This window comes from Ooceraea biroi, chromosome 14, assembly GCF_003672135.1.
Source record: "Ooceraea biroi isolate clonal line C1 chromosome 14, Obir_v5.4, whole genome shotgun sequence".
NCBI lineage: Eukaryota > Metazoa > Arthropoda > Insecta > Hymenoptera > Formicidae > Ooceraea > Ooceraea biroi.
This window is the reverse complement of record NC_039519.1, coordinates 7,484,206-7,506,983: the sequence shown is the minus strand read 5'-3', so window position 1 is coordinate 7,506,983 and position 22,778 is coordinate 7,484,206. Positions and strand designations below refer to the sequence as shown.

At 29.4% G+C, this 22,778-nt stretch overlaps 1 protein-coding gene across 1 annotated transcript; it reads left to right on the top strand.

The window, feature by feature from the left end:
• The first annotated feature begins 459 nt into the window (after positions 1-459).
• On the top strand, positions 460-22,777 carry LOC113563345 (zinc finger protein 729-like). The gene is made up of 12 exons (XM_026974815.1): positions 460-547; positions 1,199-1,423; positions 2,824-2,946; positions 10,796-10,960; positions 13,080-13,325; positions 15,329-15,535; positions 17,117-17,311; positions 18,829-19,145; positions 19,399-19,407; positions 20,326-20,386; positions 20,493-20,870; positions 22,407-22,777. Exons 1-12 carry the CDS (start codon positions 460-462, stop codon positions 22,775-22,777), a joined length of 2,385 nt encoding a protein of 794 aa, XP_026830616.1.
• The last annotated feature ends 1 nt before the right edge of the window (position 22,778 follows it).

Below are 22,778 nucleotides of genomic sequence, written 5' to 3'. Positions count from 1 at the left end.
ATTAATTATCGAAAGTACATAGATTGATGCGTTTATCTAATGCAATTTAAAATAATATATAATTTAATATATACTAATGGACAAATGCGGAATAAAGATTAAATATTATGCAATATTATACGTGACACCAAGAAAGTGAACAAGCAATATTGTATCACAGACTCTAACGATACATAAATCGTAGACATCTCAATAACAGTCCTATTATATTATTATTATTATTATTATTATTACTATTATTATTATAAAACTTGAACAGAACAAAAGTGAATTTTCATATAAGGTAACACATTTTATACTTTACATTTTATATGTTAGGGTCGAGGCGTGAAAATGATGGGCGAAGACACCGGTATCGCACACTGAGTTTCTTTATTGAAGAACGCGTACGAAACGGGATCGCGAGCGCGAGCGCGAGCTAACAAAAGCGCGGGAACCGGAACTAAAGTAAAGCACCGAATGGCGGAAGTAGCGCCACAGTCCGCGAATCAAAAATTTCGGAGAGAGGTGAATCTCGTGAGTGCACCGGAAGTACGTGTCGCCATAGGCACTAGCGATAATGAAATCGGAAACTGCCGGAAATCGGAACATTATATTCATTTTATATTCTGTGAAATAATGGAATAGTTTTCTAAATGAGCATTTATACAATCAAGAAAATATATAACCACTGACACATTTTCCAATCTGCATTTTTTTGTTAATGATATATTGCTATTCCTATCACTTAATTAGAGTTTATAGCAATTTTAGTTGCAGTTTTTTTCTTGCTTCTGTTATAATTGTGGAAATAAAATTTTTATTATAATAAAAATAGATGTTTGGTAATAATAAAACAAATTTTTAAAAATAAATAAAAATATTGAATTGAATTAAAATATTTAATTATAACACACTATTTACATGTTACTTTAATCATTACAAAATAAGTAATGATGATAATTATGTGGCACAAGTAACTAAAAAGAAGACAAATATTCACTATTTAAATATTCACTACATTAAAAAATAATCGTACAGAGAAATGTACATCACGATCAATTTGTCGGTTGTGTATAAATTAATGATATGAATTTAAATAAGTAATATTACTTAAACTAGTAACATAACTATGCATTTTATTTCTCGTAAATAAATTCATTGATATAATAACTGAATTTTGAACGCATTAACGTGTTGTCTATTGTTTTTTTTTCAGGTCTACCGCAGCACATCATGTCGGACTATTACAAGAGATTGGGCAGACATTTTTGCTCAGCTTGTGGGAAGGAATACAGATGGATGCAGTCGTTGATCAGGCACGAACGCGAGGAGTGTGGAAAGGATCCACAGCACAGTTGTCCTGTATGCGGTGTAAAAATTCGACACAAATGGATGCTTAAGAAGCATCTGATCAATGTTCATCGTTGGGCTATCCCAAATGGCAAAAACATTTGAAACAGTTGACATCACCAAAAATCCGCATAATAATATTATATTCGATTAAAGACTGTTCTATGCTGCTGTTTTTTATTCTCTTTATTTGGAAAATAAAGATTATTAGAAATTTATATTGCTTATAAATACTAATTTTGTTTTACTCACTCCTAATAATTATGTTGAATTTCAATATTTTAGATTTGTAAATTTTATAAACATTTATGTTTATAACACAAAAAGGTCGATATCTAATAAGTGCTCAAAATATAAATCTGATTTTAATATTGAATGATGATAGCAAAGATGTAAAGAAACTGATCTGCGAACTTTATTCAGCTAGCCTATATTTCCGTATTTTTTCATATTATAATTATGAAATATAAATATTAATGAAAATATTTATTATTTTTTAAACTATTTGTTATTAAAATTTATAAATATAAAATATTAGGCTAGGTTAATAAAAATTTTAACCTAGGTTTAACAACATTTTTGAGGAGAACATTTTTTGAATTCATTTACATTAGCATTATGTGCATGACAAGTCTTATTTCTTGACACAAGATATAAATACGATTTACTTTTAAGTTTGGATAAAAGGATCTGTTTGCAACATAAATTTTTATAATTATGATTTTGCATACGACTGTATTATATTTTATTATTATAAGCAACATTATTGTTAAATAGTATTCTTTTTTAAATAAAATTATACATTTACTTTACATATATAATTTATGGTACAAACAGATTATATTAAATAAATTAATATAAGAAAAAAAATAGCGCCTAAAAAGAAAACACAGATACTTTAATATCTGTCCGTGATTATATAATATATTTACTTTTTAATCAAATAAAACCTGTAAATATATATAATATGCTTGTTATTTTTGTTTCCTGCGTATATAAATATAACAATCAGCAAAATATTATAGATAGTGAAGATAAAAAACAAAGATAAGGAATATGCAAGAAGACGCTTTATCAAAAAAAAGTTATGCAATTCAATGTTACATTCTGATTTAAAAACCTTTGGTAAATATTAAGATTAGGAAGGATACCACTGATTTTAAGTAATAATTTTGTAATAAACAACGGGCGATGGCTAAAAGTTTTTACAAATTAGTCGGAGCCATGTCGTTGACAATACATGTTAAGGTCATTGAAATTGATGAGGTCGCTAATCTTGATCATTTACCTAAATTTTCTCTTAGAAAATATTCTTGAAGAAATTCAACTGATTTATGTGATAACAGAATTTATTTTATAGCCAGTCATTTAGAACAATATCTTTTGCGAGAATAATGGAGCATGTTAATTTGTTTTCGACGAAAATGGAATGTAAATTTGACGAGAGTGTAACAATTTAGGACATGTGCTGACAAAGTTCTTTCTTTTCAGGTCACGGCAAGTTGCAGAAACAAGATTACTACAAACGATATCGTGGCAAGTATACTTGTGACACATGCGGTAAAGAATATATGTGGAAACAGTCCCTAAGTAGGCACAAACGCGAGGATTGCGGTACATACTACATATAACAAACATATTTCTGCAAATGTTTACCTAGTTATGCCTTTAAAGATACCAAGTTCGTGAGAAATCAAGAGAAATCTTTTTAGGATAAATAAAAGAAAATTTTTTTGTAATATGCAGAGTCTGTCCAGACTCTGGTGCAACTGGTATCAAAACCAATTCACAAGATACCAATTATTTTTTTTAAATTTCTTCTATTCAAAATACACTTCCTTCTGAATCAATTCAATACAACGCTGGAAAACTTAAAAAATTTTTCAAAGTAGTCACTGTACTCCGTTTTCGAAATCGCCACCAAAACCCGAGATCGAAGCCTTTTGAATATCCTGAATGATATCGTAACGCTTTCTTCGAAATTTTCCTCTTTTCTTGGTTCGTTAAAAATGTAAACTGTATATCTGAGAAGGGCCATCTCTTTACAGAAAGACTGCGTATAGAAAGTGAAATAGTTCTTATAATATATATATATATACAAAATGCGCCAATTGTTTTTTATCATCTATATGTATTTCGAACAGTGAAAATGTATGCGAAATTAGAAAATAGATTAAAGATGTATAAAGATATTATAGTATAAGAAGTTAGAATATAGAACACGAAAATAGAATTGCGCGAAAATTACTTGTTATATAGATCATTCCAAAAATTCTGTTGTTTTTATAGAATTTTAAAGTAACATCAGAAGTAGAAAGTTAGTCAATGTAATCACTGTCATTTCTATGTCATAACTTTTTCCCATCTGAACCAGATTGTCAATATCATTTTTAAAAACCTTGGGTTTCTCAAACGGCACAAAAGGTTGCCAGAAAACGACAGAACTTTTGGAATGACCTAATAAATTTATACCGAAATACAGCAATATAGTGAAAAAGTTCAAAACTTTTCAATAAACATTATTTTATGTTTTGATGTTAACACATGCGCGGGACGGTTTACAGGATATGCATTTACTGGTGACGAGAAATTTGCTGAATTTGGCTAAATAAAAACGTATTCTTGACAAAAAATGTCACAACTTTTTAACAATTGGTACTGTTTCTAATCATTTTTAGACAAAATGGCGATGTATTTGTGAGCGCGCATATATGCGCACCCCGGCATATATGTATAGAGGAACAAAAAGTGCGCATATATACGCGCCCCAGTGTTTATATGTTAAGCGTATCTTATTGTTAGAAAAGACTAAGAAATTAAATGGCGAGATAATATGAATATTTGATAGATTTTATTTTAGGTGATATATCTAATCAAAAAGATCATTTCTTTCCAGAGAGTAAAAACTCGCTTCGATCATATTACGATGAAAATTTTGGAAAATTATAAATTTATTTAATTGCCACGCACATACACAGAATATATGTTTTTTTCATTAACATCTTTTTTCTTTTAATTCACGACAATCCTCATTGATTACGAGAGTATATAGTCAGTACTGTGACAAATATTCCTAATGCATACAATAAAAAGTATATAAAGTAATAAAATCGATAATTCTTTCTCTTTAAGGAGACTAGAGCAGTTTCAACGGCCGAAAATTGGACGAGATTCAAATGACGGTTGTGGACGAACGAATAAACATACACAAAGTTTGTTTGTTGTACATTTTTTAATGAATTAAAACAATAAAATAAGCGTCAGAAATCTAAAAAATATTACTAAATCTAAAAATATTAATTAAGTGAGAAATTGTTGATAAAAAAACTTCGCTTTTGCGGTTTTGTCACGATTCTAAGAGAACGAATTGGAATTTTTTACTTCTGAAGGCATCATTTTGTAGCTGGAATTTCTCTCTATATAGACTGAACCTAAATTAAAAAAAACGTCAAAATTGAAACAATGGCAAAAACATCGAAAAATTCAAGTTATTTTTTATTAAAACATGATTAAAAATTAATTTTTTTCGTTTTTTCCTTGCCTCTTTTGATGATATCAACAATCTTTTGTCTGCTTCCAACAAGCGTCTGTCTCCAATTGCGAGCGCTCTGCCGGTCATGCACGGTCTCACATTTTTGTGAATTTTCTTCTGAACTCAAATTTGCGAATATCGAAGTTCTTCTTGGCAAAATGTTTTCAAAAGATTGTACTAATCGATTATGCAAAAACCCAAAAATCAATTTTTTCGAAATTTCAAACCGCTCCAGTCCCTTTAATAAACAAGACTTTATTTACCATTTTCTATATTTTTAATTTATTACAAGTGTACTGCATATTACTGCATGCACAATTTCTATATTTTGCAATATTTTGCAATATTTAATATTTCTATATTTTGCATGCAATAATATGCAATACATTTGTAATAAATTAACATAATTCATATTTTAATATTACTTCGAATATTGTTTTTATCATAGTTTATCCAAATTTGCACGTGAATAAACTTTTAATATATAATATTTATTTATTTCTAACTAATATATTTTAATTATCTATTATACAGATTTTGGGATTGCAAAAATTATGTTTATTAGTATCTTCTTCTCTACTTCCTAATTTTACATAATAATTAAAATTGATGCAAATTTCTAGAAGAATAGCAATTTGATATATTGGAATATTTTGAGAGAGAGATCAAGACAAAAAATCTTCCCATACGAACGGAAGATGGATATCCGATTTTCTCGAATCTTTAGCATGCACGCCGTCGTCGTTGAAATTAGCTCTTAGTTTGACATCAATGAAATCAGATTGTCGATTATATGTTTCAGGTTTACAGATGCGTTCCTATCCGTGTGTTACATGTGGCAAGACGTACAAATGGAGAGAATCATTAAGCCTACATAAACGAATGGAGTGCGGTATTGAACCACGTTTCGCCTGCAACCTCTGCGGCAGAAGATTTAAGCATAAACATCATCTCATGAAACATTGCAAATCAATTCACAAAAATATCCAATAAAAAATAAGACGCTTCTTTAAGAGAGCATCTTATCTATATCATCTCTATCAAGAGATAGATCCGTAACAGACAGACAGAAGTCTTGTATTAAAAGAGATTACTTAATTAGTTTAATATATTGATAGAAATAAAGCATTACAAGAGCCCAAATGATTTTTCATTATAAATCCGTAAACTGATGTTGGTTGTTATATAATCTAAGAAATCAAGTAATACAATTTTTTTATAATTGTTGCACTATAACAGGAATTCTTATCTTCAACTTTTTTCTTAATTAAAAATTTACTACTTTAATTGCTAATAGAATTTAATTATAACTAACGTATGTTTCTTGACACTTTCATCTTGTATGTATCGTTTATTACCCTTATCGTTTATTACTTTATTTACTGTTTTCTTATACGTCAAATTGTGTTTTCATTTAATTTTTGATATCTTTTATAAATTTGAAAAAGAAAATAATACATATCAGGATTTTTTATTTTCAAGAATTAATTCTTAGTAAATATTTTTAATATTGTTGCGTGCGTACGAGCGCGCTCATACAATAGTACATATATTTTTATAAAGTTTATGTATTCAAAAAAAGACATCTCCAGTCATATTCAGTATATTACATTAGCAAGAAGAATATTATAACAAAGATATTAAGTAATGTTGTAATTGTCTATACAGTTATTTGAATTGTTGTGTGGAGGGATTATATCAAATAATCTGGCGTATTTTGGAAAAGGGCATCAAATTGCGAGATCGGTTTTGTGGTATGTGTCATCTCTGTTTGTTGTGGTGTGTGTGAAGAAAATTAGAACGTGCAAACGCTTTCTTACAGTATGTTCTTTAAAATACACGCACACACCATTCATAATCTACATTTCAGGTGAGATGGAACAGATGACCATAGTTTTTCCATGCAAGACGTGCGGGAAAGTCTACACTCGGAAATCATCGATGTATACGCACCTACGATTGTGTGGCAAGGAGCCTAAATTCAGCTGCGTTCTTTGTGGCAGGAAATTCAAGTATAAACATAGGCTGCAATCGCATCTTACATCAAGCGTTCACGCACTATGATGACAACGGAATAGCAATATTGTCTCAAGAATATCTAATATGCATTGACAATTTCCATTACATTGTAAATGAATGCAACATATATGTGTATGTACGTGTGTGTGTGTATATATATATATTGTATATATATATATATTGTGTGTGTATATATATATATATTGTATATATATAAAAGTGCCAATATTAATAAAAATATAATTTTATTTTGCCAATAAAGATTATCTATTATATCCTACGATACTTATCACAAATCCCTAAAGAATTTTATAATGTAAATTGATCGCAATATTATCATTGAATAGATATCACATTCAATTTCTTTTGGAACAATTCAAACAAGAATATGTCCCGCACTAGAAAAAATATGATTACATATTCTTTTCATTTTATATAAAGGCTTGAAAAACATTGCAAAACTTTATTATTTACACATAAAAAGATAATTTTTATAAACAACTTTGTAGTGTTTTAGTACTAAAACACTACAAATATTGATATACATATATCCTATGAATTAAATGCAAGTAGCAATAATAAAAATTTTAATAAAACATTGATTGAGAGGGACGTACATAGAACTTTTTTAGAGGAGACATAAATTGCAGACAAATTATGAATATAACGTTTTCAACAATTTTTATTTCTTTTTAATGTTCTTCAGGATGAACGCGTCATTGGGGTGGTTTGATAGCATAAAGAAGAGGTTTCTAGTTTCTGGTATTAAATATCACGTGAACTTTTCTTTTTTTCCAGCCTATCTGAGGAAGACGTGGATCTGTTTCCAATGTGGTAAGCGATACCTGTGGCGCGGCTCCCTGAAGAACCACATTCGGGTGGAATGCGGCAAGGAGCCGGCCTTCAAGTGCCCTATCTGCGGCAGAAGGTTCAAGCATAAGCATCGTTGGCAATCGCACGCGAAATGCATGCACAGCATCAAATTATAATTGCGAGAAATGTTTTACAAGAATTACGGTGTTCTTTGACTATCTATCAAGAGAGAGAAAAAGAGAGAGAGGATCACTTCCTACGTGTATATATACTTATATATAATTTAGAAAGAAATTTTTGCGAGAAATGATGCAATATTTTTTAGCGGAACGGCAGGGATATGAAATGTATCGATAAACCATGTTAAAACGCATTCATATTGTACTTAATAAGTAAGGAAAAGACAGCTTTAAGTAAATCTATTTTCTAATGACAAATTTAGCGAATATTGCAATCCTGTATCGATAAATTTTATAGTTTAATAGTTATAGATTTACTACTTAGATTTATGTAGATCAGTATTTGATTATAAAAGATCATTCTATAAAGTTGCTTGAATTTTGATTCTGCGTAATTTAATCTCCTGACAAGCATCATTCTGAAAATTATTTTAAATAAAATGCATTAGTTCAATTATTATAGTACTATTTATTAGTAAAATATATTATTTTATTATTTGCTATTTCTTAATTAAATCATAACTCAATTGCTTTAAAGATATAAAATGCAATGTTTTTATCTTTTATATTTACGATGTTATCGATATAGAACATGGTGTGTAATATCGTAAATTGTAAAAATCATTAGCGATCGATAGTAACAAGATTAGTATGTTAAAACTTTTCATTCGTTATAACGAAATTATTGCGTCCTTCAAATAAATTTATCAAATAATTTTATTTCTTTTCGGACTAGTATCAAATTACAAATTTTATGATATTGAAATTGTTTTGTGAAGAAAGGTTCAGATTGTAGGATATACGCAATAACTTGTTTGGTATCTCAATCAATCATTAATCAAGAAGTTATTCATTCTTATGTATCACATTTGTCTCATTTTGAAACAGTATTTCTGGTCATTACATACGGATGTACTCACTTCTGGAAAAGCAATTTATTAATTTGCTCATTTCTTCACATTTTTGTCTTTAGGTGTTTGAATTATACTACGCAATTCTATTTTGCAATATATTTTTTAATGCAAGAAATTTTCTGTATTGCATACAATAATCTTCAAACGGATAATTGATGCATAAACCAAGTATCACGCGCGCTTTATTACAAAATGTTCATTAAAATATATGCACACACCATTCATAATCTACATTTCATACACACATCATCATCATCATATAAATAATATATATAAAATATATCGTATATAGCAGAGACAACAAGAAAAGCTTTCAATCTTCTCAATAAAATTAATCAACCTCAATAAACCTAGGAAAGCCAGGCATAAGAATATCAATTATCCATCAATGATTTAAGATTAATTCTTCAAACACAGAAACAGTCTAATAATAAATCAGGGTAACTGTCGCTTTGACAAACTCTTTCAATATTGTCGAGAAAGAAAAACTAAGTCGAGCGAACTGTTTAACCATTATTGATCTCTCTTTTCAGCATCCTCCTTGAAGCCTTGGTCTTGCTACCGATGCGGTAAACGATATATATGGCGAGATTCGTTGAAGAAACACCAGCGAGTCGAGTGCGGGAAGGAACCTACCTTCGAATGCCCAGTTTGCGGAAGAAAATTCAAGCATAAACACCGGTGGCAGTCACATAGCAGATTGATCCACCATATTAATATATGACTAAATCAAAAACTAATGAAGAAATCATAAGACAATGAAACATGCACAAACAGAAAGCACATAATGTGTTTCGTCTTTCTCCGCGTCATCTTAATTCGAAAACTATTGCAATTCTATAAGAATTTTAGAAATGTCATACAGTATTTATTCACTTTGTTTATTATCGTACCTTCGAACAAATTTTTATTATAAAAATAAAAACTTTAATAAATATATTAGTTATATGTATTACATAACATCGTAAACGTAAGAACATACTGGTATCTTTCATTTTTTTATATTTTATAAGAACGTACTGATTTCTTTCATTTTTTTATGTTTTATAACGCGACAATTTGCGAGTTAATTTTCTTCCCGTGATATTATCTTAAATTAAGAAAAATATCTTTGTAAATACAAATCCTAACTATGATACATATATGAAAAGTATTATCGAAGATACAATTGTTGTTGGTGATATTTATATCTAATTTCTGAGGCTATGTATATAACTGAAACTGTACGAAAAAAAATGAGAGAGAGAGAGAGTGCTTAAGTAGTACATTAAACAAGTGTAAATAAAATATTTTAAAAAAATCTTTTTTTTTAATAAGCCCCGTGAACAATTTTCGCTATTTTATACATTCTATTGTTATTATGATTATGACACCAAAAAATCAGTATATTTATTTAACAAGTAATATAATATTACTTAACGTCAAACTAATGATATACGCAGACATACTAGCTTCTTGAAATTTTGAGTGGTTATAGCTGAAATATCAAATTTTATAACGCAATCAAGAGATAATGCTGTAGGAAAAGATTAAAAATAAAAAATCTGTCGCATCAGAACCAGGAAAAATCGTGCATATCTGAATCTATCAAACTTAAGCTTCTAGATTTATTTATAAAAAATTATATATATTGATTTAAACAAAATAGTGATTATTATTCATTGGAAGTTAGACAAAACATATCGTATCAAAAATGAAATGCAATATAGGTACATGAATACCATACGTAGATATCGATTAATATTATACCGTGAATAAATTCATGACTATATTCATGAATAAATTCATATGAATAAACTAAAATTGTAACAGATAATTTACATTAGTGTTTCGAACATTAGAAGTAAATTAATATTTTGATAAATTTTCTATATATAATGTAAAGAGTTTAGAAAGTGCTTTTCATTTGTCCGATATCGCGCGGGTGATAATTATTTGTCAGGATCATTTCTTACTTTACGTTACTGTCAGTAATTTAATCATCCATGCTTTTTTTTCCTTTTCAGTTCCAAGACTGATTGTGAAGAATATAGAAAAGCTGAGATATGCGAAGAAGCCGGTCATCTATAAATGCACAAGATGTGGCAAAGGCTATCAACTAGAAACGTCCTTACGAAGGCATCAGAGACTGGAGTGCGGTGTTGAGCCTAAGCATGAGTGCCAGATATGTGGCAAGAAGTTCACGTACAGATTTATGCTAACACATCACATGGTATCCTGCAGAAAAAAAAGAGCTCTCTACGAAATGGTGGCTTTGGAAATAGGGGAATCGAATTTCGAGACTGCAAAGGCTGCCCTGTGATTTATAAAGAACTGATATTCTTTCATTTCGACACACACGAAAAATATTTAATTGTTTAGGCAGATTCGTGTTAGCAAGCAAAATACTTAATCTTAATTTTCTCATTTGTTAAATGATTGTTGTAAAAAATTATAGATGTTACAAAGACTGGACTTAATCAGGGCGAATTAATATCGTGTTAACTAATGTCAACTAGTGCAATCCCAACAACCATGTATAAATCAATACAACTTTATTAAAGTGTTATTCTTATGTTTGTACAGTATCTAATATTTTTAATTGATGCTACAATATATAGTTACTTAAGTTTAAGTGTTTTTAAACACTAACGATTGAAAAGAGAAATTTATTATTTTAAAAAATATTACAATTGGAATTTTTCAAGTCATTAAGCGTTAGTATTTATACGTGGCATTTATCATGGAATATCGCAAATTAATATATTTTTAAAAGTATTCTAAATACATGATCTCTCTATTTAAACATTTTTCACTCACCCATTTATTCTATTGTCTAATAGAATTATATCAATTCTTGTTATGATATTTTATAATAGTACGATGTACCTCATATATTCGATTACTTTGTTTTCCAAATAAGCAGTTATGTAATAAAATATAAGAAAGTTATCTACTATTTTTATACAATCTAGAATTTTCGTTTTTTCAAAAGGTTAACGTAGATCTATCAGAGCTTACTGTATCAGAGACTGACTTTATAGGATCTAACTTCATAGGAGTTTATTGTAATCTAACTTAACTATACATAATTTTATGCAAACGTATAATCAATATACGAGTGCGCTATTTTTTATGTAACAAATTACGGCCGAAAAAGGCAACGTTTCCATTTCTTGTTGTCTAGAAATAAAAATAGAATTTACAGTATTAAACACTAAATGTACGTTTTTATTAATGAATTATATTAGTGTGTGTGTGTGTGTGTGGGGGGGGGGGGTGTAGGTGTGGGGGGGTGTGTGTACATACCTTTTCTAATATATTTATCTGTAATGTTATATACACACAATAATTATATTAGATATTTATTATATTTAATTTATTATAACACTGTTCGTTCGCGCACGCCTTATCAAGAATTTATCGAAATAATATTAAATATAATATTATAATATTTAAAAGTTGTTTTTATATATTTAATATTTATATAAGAGGAATATTTAATATAAGAAGGTATCATTTTTTTACTTTACATAGACGTTCTGTCTAGTTCTTTCTTTATGCATTTGTTTTTTTCTGTCTTTTTATCACTTTTTAGCTCGAATAAAATAAAGTTTCATCGCATATTTTAATCGAAACTTATTTCATCACTTTGCTATTCAAACAAAAGTTTTAACTACACGAATTTAAACACTGTAATGCTTGCCAATAATAATCAACGAGCTGATAGAACTTTTTATGCACAATATGTATTAATTTCACTAAACACTCATAATTAAATAATTAATTAATCTATAATTTATCAATTTCTGACATTTCAGATACTACATCTGTTTATACTACTTCTGTTTTTTATATTCTAGTGTGGTTTTATGGATGATCATGTTTTAATCTTTGTAGAAAGTTCTATGCTATTTCTTAACAATGTTAAATATACTTTATTGAACTACAAAATATATAGATGTAATTTACAAATGTACATAATTAAGTTACTTTTATGCAAAAATTACACTCAAGTTATTAAAGTAGAAATTTTTATAAAATTATGAATTTTTATTAAATTAGAAAAAAGTTGACAACCACAATTATTGTACAATTAACCCATGCATCTTTAATAGACTTTCTTATATACATCACAAGAAATCCATTAAAGATAAAGGATTGTAGTCTCAACTCTTCTGCTTTCGCACGGTTTTATAAATAGAATTATTTAATTCCATCCTTACTTCCTATTTTTGTAGAATATAGCAACGACATAAACGCCGAATGACTCGAAACGCATTCTCTAATTGCATTGTCCTCTTGTTCCAGGTCTATTGGCATCTATGCTGCTATCTCAACAGGGCAATAACGAGTTATCCTGGGATCAACAGCGTTTCGTTGAATCTACAAATTCAACGATCTACAAATCGAAGGGTAACCGAAAGAAGAACTCAAGCGATGTCAAGTATGAGTGCAACAGGTGTGGAAAAACGTATAAAGCTACAACATCCTTGAGCCGACACAAACGACTCGAGTGTGGTGTCATGCCATGCGAGGTGTGCCCTATATGTGGCCGTAGGTTCAAACATAGATTTGTTTTGAACTCCCACGTCGTTGGTTGCAAGAGAAGGCTAAGTCAAACGATACAGAAGAAAGATTATGATTAAAATCTTACTAATTACCAAAAGAAGAATGAAAGAAAGTCTATGATAAGCGATGGCGATAAAAAATTATATAGAAAATCTCGTGTGACTAATTAGAATATTTTTGATTGATATAATCGAAACGATCAATTTGTTTGTTGTCCTAAAACATTTTTATAACATAAAGTAGATGTCCTATATAGAGCAACTACTTATTTCTGTACTCTAATAAGATGCGTTCATCTTCAGCGATGTTAACCGATTATCTATATCGAACATTATCTTAAGATTTTTTACGTTATCTCAAAAAACGTTATCTTAAAAAGATATTCGTGATTTTGTGATTCTAAAAGCGCCGAACTCAATAAAACTGCAAGAAAAGAAGCTCTCTAAATTTTCATGAACAAAGCTGAATAAATTTTCACGCTTTCATGTAAAAATATTACTTTTTCGTGAAATTATTCTTATATGCAATCGCGCTTAACATTACATTAACTTTATACATATTAAAAACTTATTTTACAATACGTTGTACATTAACAATAAGAATAATGTATGAATGTGTGTGTGTGTGTGTGTGTGTGTGTGTGAATTTTTAAGTGGTGAGTACTGTATGAGTGTAATAAAATCAAGAAACAACTGATTATTTCGAGATACATTTATTACGAAGAATTTTTTTGCGATCGATATACATACACATCTGATAATGGATAGCATCAGCGTTCGTGAAGTGATAGAAGAGTTGAGTTGAATAAAAACTTCCTGTATCATGTTTCAAACAACTACTTAAACTTTTGAGATATTAAATAAAAATTGCCATGTGTCTGAGTGCATCAAAGCAGTAAGCGTATTGTAGACACGGTAGCGATCTATTAGAAAATATTATAATTAGAAAAGAATGCCAGTGAAGTAGGGCATTGTCCTTTCTTCCTTGTTCTCATTTGGCAATCCTTTTCACTTAATATCTCAATATTTTACGTGGTTGTTCGAAAAATGATACATATATATGTTTTACTCAATTCAACTCGCTCTGTCATGAGCGTTGATACCTTTATTATCGGATACTCTTTGTGCGTCGTAAATCATATTTATTGTTAGTCATTTTCATATTTTCTGTGTTCATGAAAGTCATGTTATCTAAAGTAAATGGAACAAATAATTATTTTCAAATAAAAAATATAATCTATTCATCGTCCATATCACTTGCATAATTATGCTTTTTATAGATATATATCGGTCTTTAATGAATAAATATCATAAATGTACTTTTTGTTTTTATTAAACTGACTCTACATGATTGAGTTAAATATATTCACTATTCTATTATTATGTTTACCATTTACCATCCAAAATTCATCTAATATTGGTAAGCAATGAATTGGTCAATTTTGGTTTATTTATCAAATATGATATGAAGCAGGTTTTATGTAATAAACTTTTGTATTAGAAAAAGCTCGATGCATTAATATATAAATACTACACATTTGTATCACGCTAGTGAGAATATAAAATTGTTAATACACAGCGTTCATTAGCCTTAATTTTACCTCGATTCATTATAACACATTTCATGATATTTCTAAGTATTTATAAATACGAATTATACATATTATTGCATAAATCATTATTTAAAAAGTTGTTAATAAAAGTAACAAAATTCGTTACATCTATAAGAAAACAGAGAACATGCATATCATTTCAAGCTATTTTAATGTTATTCCTTCACCTGGTACAATTACTGAGTATCTGCTTTATGCTTATATTCGGTCTATTTTCTACTCATATTTATTCGTTCATATTTATTTGTATGTAAATTATATCCGAAAATATCTAAAAAATTTCTTCTCAGATTTTTGTTTATTACACTCCAGACAAGGAATTAAAAAATAAAATTTTAATTAAAATTAACAAATAATATTTGTTTTATGTCGACAGGAATCATCATCAGCAAAATATGGAGTCTGTCTCATAATCTCAAGGATACGTCGACAGATGAGTCTTTAAAAACAGAAAATAAGGAAGATTCCACCATATTATTGACGAACAAGGATGATCCGTTGAAACTGCAACTGTACATATGCAACTTATGCAACAAAAAATATAGGTGGTCGTCCAGTTTACATCGTCATCAAGTGCAGTGCGGTAAAGAAGCAAAGATAAAATGCAAGTTCTGTTCGAAGAAATTCTATAGGAAAGACAGTCTTAACGACCATCAATCTAAGATACATCACTCTAAGTTATCTTCGAATGTCAAAAGAAGAAGAAATGTAAAAAAATCGAAGATATTCGCCTAAGAAAGGAGACGATATATTCACGGTCCAGAACCTGATGCGACTAACATTGAAGAAAAGATACATGAACAAGATGCCAATTATTTTTTCATGTTCTTATTTTTTTGTTCTTATTTTTTTCATTCAAAATAAGCATACCATCTAAAAACGTTGGAACATCCAAACATTCACTATTATACACACTTTTTATCATTTCGTATATTTCGCCAGCTGTTTTGCTCAAAATTTAATATTTGCTTTGTTAGTTTTAGTTAGTTTAGTTTAGTTTTATAGTTTTTTTTCATCGAGTGTCAATAAGGTACTGTCACATTTAACGTACATATATCATGTATAATTTTACACAACATCCTTAATTAGCCAAATATTTTTGATATTTCATATACATTAAGCACATTAAGCACAAAAAATACAATTCATGTTCGAAGAGGAAATGTTTCTATCATTCTTCTACGTGAAAAGCTATATTGTTTAATACATATATAATTTAAGATAGACATATCCGTACGCGCGTGAGAAAATATGAATTACTATATAACATTTGTAATTATAAGTTTTTTTGTATTAACTTCAAATCTTATCGAACAAAACCAAAAAAGATTGTATTTTCTCCAAAGTTAATTTTAATAAAAAACGCTTATCAAATATATATATATATATATTTATGTATATGTTATGTGTATACATCCAAATGTCTGTTGTAGCAATCGAAAATCTCTCTTCTTTTCACCCATTCCTTCATCCACAATTTTTTTTTCGTCTTCTTCGTTTTCTTTTTATCACGATAACGATCACGAAGCGACTACCACAGCAGCGAGCACACGTTCTTCCATATTGACTGATTTGAGGACTCCCAATCTAGCCGAAATATAGAGAAGTGTAGACAGACGCGATACTTTTTACCGATATCTATAGACCTGATACAAGTGTATGACACTACTCTGTCCTCAAAAATTGCAATACGTATGGACATTGATCTAGAAATAAGTGTCTGCTCCAAGTGTCACCGTGTATACGTTGCTTAATAAAAATGTGATGCAGAATTTCATTATATTTCACACAATATCTTTGTCTATTCTCTAGTTTAATATCTATAAATGAAGAGCGCACAACATACATATAATGATATAAAAAATATAATGATATGAGAAATATAAATTATTTCATAACTCTGCTTTTCTTTAATCAAGAAATGTAAGTTATTGACAAAGCCATAATAATAAGTTTGAGAGTCATAACAATTTGATTCAGCAATCGAAGGATTCTTGTTTAAATAAGATAGATTGTTATTAAATTATAAAATTATAATGCAATGATTAATATTAAAATGATTAACATTAAAAATAAACGAAATGCACAAGTTAATTCGATCAATATTCATATATTAATATTTTGTCAGTTTCGCGAGAATAACAGAATCTTTTCCGTATTCCAGACGGTGCTCTCATGGACGACCTTAGCGGATTGGAATTAAATGCCAATGATCTAGATGTGAACAATGTTCGTCGATATTTCGCGAGTCGCGCTGGTCAAGCAGTGCTACAACAAGAACAGCGTTTTATGTGTGGCGAGTGCGGCAAAGGATACAAATGGATGGATAATCTGCGACGACATCAAAGATTGGAGTGTGGCAAATTACCCAAATGGCACTGCGCGTTTTGCATGAAAATGTTTTACCGTCGATACGAATTGACCAATCACATGAACTCAAAACATCCTTAAATGTAATCGAATCGAATCACAATGGATTTTTAATGATAATTTTCGTGTCATTAAAATAAGCCTTTATTAATTTTATTGCAGTAATTGTTCCTCGATTTGCCATATTTTTATGATAATTTCTAAATGATTAAGTATTAGTATTAGTATAATAACATATGTATATTGCATGCATTGTACCAAAATAAAACAATCGATGAATAGCATATGATAATAATGTTATAAAAATAGATATATATTATGAGTTTAGATATGTAAATACATAAGAATCCAGACAGCAGGCACATCATTTAAGATCAATTTGATGTCAAATAATCGTAATAATTTATACGAACATGATTAATATTTCACATGAAATTGACCTCAAATGCGTTTATTACCTGAGAAGGATGCTATTCATTTACATTTTGTTTATTATCTACGTTTTAGTTTTAATATGTTCCATATTTCTATGTAGCTAAGTTATATTATAACAAGCAAAATACAATGTCAGTATTATCATGAGCAATTGTCGCACATGGCACTAGAGTTAAATGTTATCGAATTTATAAATAAATATACATAACATACACGAAACAGATATTCATTTATTATATAATATTTCAATTATTACATACTGTTAAAACTTATCAATAAGATAATTTAAATATAATGATAATCTTAAAAGTAATAATTTAATATTTACATACTATTATTTTCTATTACTAATTTCTGTTTATTTTCCATTTTCCATTCTTGGATGCTTTACATCTATTAGGTGTATAAATTAATTCGGTACCTATACAGTTACTTGATTTTGAACTCTATTTCAAATATTTTCTCGCTTTGTGATAGTTTTAAAGAAGATACATCTATAGTTAACTATATACGACTTGGGCTGCGATCCAGCTCCAAATAGTTTAAAATATTTTCTAAATATATTCTCTGGACTTCATCTGATTTTCGTTTATTTCTGCAGTATCATATGTGTAATACGCGCACTTTAAAAGACATGAAAAAATCCATTTATGACTTCATCGTATCAGAACCGCCATATTTTTTCCGCGATAAAATCTTCCAATTGCTCGAAAAGTGAATAAAATTATAGAAAATGACGACGATTATTTTGATGATTATAACATTGTATTTTTTAAACTATAAATAAAGTTCGAATTTTATGAAAAAAAATGACTGAGTTAATTTACACACCTAGTATAATGTTGCTTCTGTAATGATGCATCTGTGATGCTAATTTTGTTTTTTAATTTTCATATGTTTTCACAATGAAGCTATCATATATTTGCAATCTATCAGCGTGTTGATGCACAATTAATCTTCTTAAATGCATGCGCTTACAGGGTTCTTCCCTCCCAATTGTATTTTATCCAGCTTCACGAATCTCATATGATGTAACATACACCTAATCATTTCCCATATTTTTGTTTATAGATCACGCTGGACTGTGTGATTGGTTAACCGAACCGTTTATAAAAGAGGAATTTGACAAGGACATTTCGCAAAGTTGCTTCGAATTTGTGACCACCGATTATAATGAGCTATCTCAGGAAACCTTAGAACACCGTACGAAGAAACAGATGAAGACTACCACGCTCGTCTGCGAGGAATGCGGAAAAAGTTTCTCAAGACTCGATAGTCTCAGAAGACACGAGAAGCTATACTGCAGAGTGAAAACCACGCGGAAATGTTGCCGTTATTGCGGCGAGAAATTCGAGAAGCAACTGTACCTACACAATCATATAAAGCGTGTTCATGCATCTTGTTCAATAAAAAGCGAAGAAGCACAATGAATACGGCGCTCTGAAAATGATCTAGTTAAACTTTTTTAAGTGTCTCTTATCTCATACAGAGTTTCTCAGGAACAAAGCACGTTTAAGTTTAATATTAAGTGTATAATATTAAATGTAATTAGAAATATGTTAATCAATTTTTTATAAGATAAAAAATGCTGGGAAAGAAAACATAGAATATTTTTATTACAATATTTTTTGCATTCTTTAGAACACTTGGGTAAGTGTTTTAAATATGAACTTGATTTGCAAGACAACAAAAGCGAAAAATTGATAATATCCGTTGATTTCTAAACTACTAAAACTGTTAAATCTGTTATATAGTGTATTGTAAAAACTCTATATTTTCATATTTTATATTTAGATATCTCGTACATTTTAGTAGCAATAGTCGTAATGATTCATAATTCTTTTTTTCATATTCATGGCTTCTAAATCTACTTTTCTGTTAAAAAATTAATAAAAATAACAAAAATTATGAAATAATAGTTCGTAGAAAAATCATATTTAATTTTCATTCTAAAATAAAATTAATGACAAAATTATTCGAAAAAAATAAGAAACACATTTTCTACTTGCATATTTCTGTGAGCTTGATATATATTTCTGTATATTTTTCGTTTCTGTATTCACATTCTTATATCTACAAGTTTTGCAGGACATAAATATAGAGTTTTTAGTAATGTAGAGTTGGTACCATAAAATATATACATTTTAGGCATATATATTACAAGACTCTTTATAAAGATAAATTACTTTACATCAATCAATTAGAATTATTACATATTAAAGTTTCTTTAACTGTAAGATTATCTCTTTGTAATTTATAATTTAAACGTTATGTATATCAATATATATATATATATATATATATATATATATTGATATATATATATATATAACATGATACCTAAACATATGTTCAGATATTCTTCTTATCTTTTCAATCAATAAATATTTGTGCAAATTTTTAAGAAAATAAATTTTTTACTAATTTTTGAATCCTAATCATTATTTATTTGAAATTGTGCGAAGAAGACTATAATCACGTAGTTTTTATTATTACTTTTTTAACCTTTTCATAAAAAAATTTCTAAATCTGTTAAGTCGTCACAAAAATCTATGACTAACACCTAAGTTCTTCAAAGAATCTTTAATTCCCTTGCGATCTCCCGTCTTACCAAAACAGCAATCAGAAGGTAATTCACGAAATTATGCATGCTGCTGGTTGTATGCTGCTCGCTTTCCGGTTTGTTTTGCGTGCAATAATAATTAACTTTTTAACGGACTGACGTATTTTTGCAGATGTGAATGGACAATGCGCTGCAGAGAAAAGCAATGACGAGGAACCGGAAGTCTGCGAGGTACCGTTTCATGGCCAACTGAACTACCTGCTTTGCGACTCGCCAATTCTGAACAGCGTGGAGACCAATATGGTTCAGAAAAGCGCCAAGTCGTGCCAGCAGTTTCGCTGCGATGGTTGCGGTAGAACATATACGAGAGTCGACAGCTTGAAGCGTCATCAACAAAAATGCGACGAATTTCTAGCATCGTTCCAGGATCGACAAGAACAGTTAGAAAGACTTCAGCAGCAAGAATATTACTGTAACCAGTGCGGCAAAACGTACAGAAGACTGGATACATTGCGCCGACATCAGCGATTAGTGTGCGGTGATAAAGAGAGTAATCATTCCTTGAAAGTGGACAAGACAAATTCATAAGAAGAGATTCTAACAATTATCGATTGACATTGAACGGGAGAATGTATTAGCTATCGTATTAGCGATAAAATGATACAATTTTACAAACGAGATTTACGTTCACATTTGAACAAAAATGTCAGTTATGTATCGCCTTTGTGCAAATGCGTTTCAAAAAAATGAAAGTTCTGATAATGATATATCTAATTCTGATATCAATTATTAATTTTCGCATACTATCAATTAAATGATGTTAACATTTTGCTATGTTATAAATGAAATAATTGAAAAGCTACGTGCTTTCGTGTTTCATGTATTCGTACGTTGATAAAAGATTTAGCTTTATTGTGTTTTCCGAATAGTATTTAATAACAGATTTCTATAATATGTACAAATAAGCATGTACAGAAAGATAAAACAAATAATGCATGTAAATATACTATTTACGCGCGATTTCAAGATTTACTTATAGAGTATTTATATAAAATTTTATATATTTCATTTTTCGGCAATTAGTGTGCAAATCATGAAAATCACATTTATTTTATATAGATAACATGTTTTGCATTACATCAACAAATAAAATTTTTTTTAATAACGACAATAAGTTTATTTAAACATATAAGACTAAGCTGTATTACGAGTTGTAGAGGAAAGGCGCCGAAACTGACATAGACCTCCTAAAGAGATACCCCTATTTCTCAGAAAGTAAATGTTGAACTTTATCAAAACTAATATAAGTAAACGCGATCTATTCAGTTAGTTAACGTATTAAGAACTCATAGTTTATATATTTCTTGTTTGTTTATATGAGCTTATATCGAGTTCTTGAAGTTCAAAAGTTTGTTTTCTATAAGTTTTCCATAAGTTCTTTGACAACTTACATAGTTCAAATAACGGTAGTTATCTTTCCTTTATACGTATGTATGTATATATATATTTAATTTACCCGTTGTAATTAGTCTTCTTCATTGTCTTGTCAAAAAAGCATTTATAGATTATAGATATTATTATGTTACGGATGAATATATGAAAAATAAAAGCTGTTACTTTTTCGGAACAATCGCGACAATAATAATTATGTACTAAATAAATGATGACTCTTTAAATATTAAACAGTGATTCCTCTTAGTTCTTATGCGCTTCGAACTCAAATGATTATAATATTAAATGAAAATTTGTTTAATCATAAAATGAAATCAAAAGCTAAACATCACATTCATGTATAATAACTTCTATCACAAAATTTACTGTAGAAAAATTCACTTTTACGTACTTTTACAAGTAAAAGAACTAACAAAAGAATTTGCTCCGTATCTTGAAAAATCACGTTACGGAACAAATCGCTAAGTCGATTCGGATTGGGAGAACTCCTATCAGCTTCGAACTTTTTGATATCGCTGCATGTCGTTCATTTATTCATGTTCTTCGATTTTGAACTAAGTGGCCGAAACACGATATTTTCGTAACTAAGATTTAGACATCGCCTAATTGTCAACGCTCTATTTTCTTGCTACAGAAGCAGACCAGCCGCAGAAATACGATGCCCTATGGATGCTAGAAAGAAAGGCTCTTAGCATCGGCCAGGAAAGCAAGGAATCTGTTCCGTTTTCGAACAAGTCATATTCGCCATCGAAGGCGCACGATACTTCAGTATCCAGCGACTATTCCATCGCACAAGTATACGGCGATTCTTACATCCCGATGATGCAGGCCCACTACATTTGCAGTGATTGCGGCAAGAAATACAAATGGCTAGATAGTCTGAAGAGGCATCAAAGAGTGGACTGCGGCAATAAGGAGAAAAAGTTCTCCTGTCATGTGTGCGAGCGAAAGTTTAAATATCGATACGAATTACGTAACCACATCACCGCACATCACGACGGGTGAC

Bases quoted from the DNA above. Each gene is read 5' to 3' on its own strand.
- LOC113563345 (XM_026974815.1), top strand. From the start codon at position 460: ATGGCGGAAGTAGCGCCACAGTCCGCGAATCAAAAATTTCGGAGAGAG. The intron at 1,424-2,823 runs GCAAAAACATTT...CTTTCTTTTCAG, and splicing joins TCGTTGGGCTATCCCAAATG to GTCACGGCAAGTTGCAGAAA. The intron at 2,947-10,795 runs GTACATACTACA...TTTCCTTTTCAG, and splicing joins GCACAAACGCGAGGATTGCG to TTCCAAGACTGATTGTGAAG.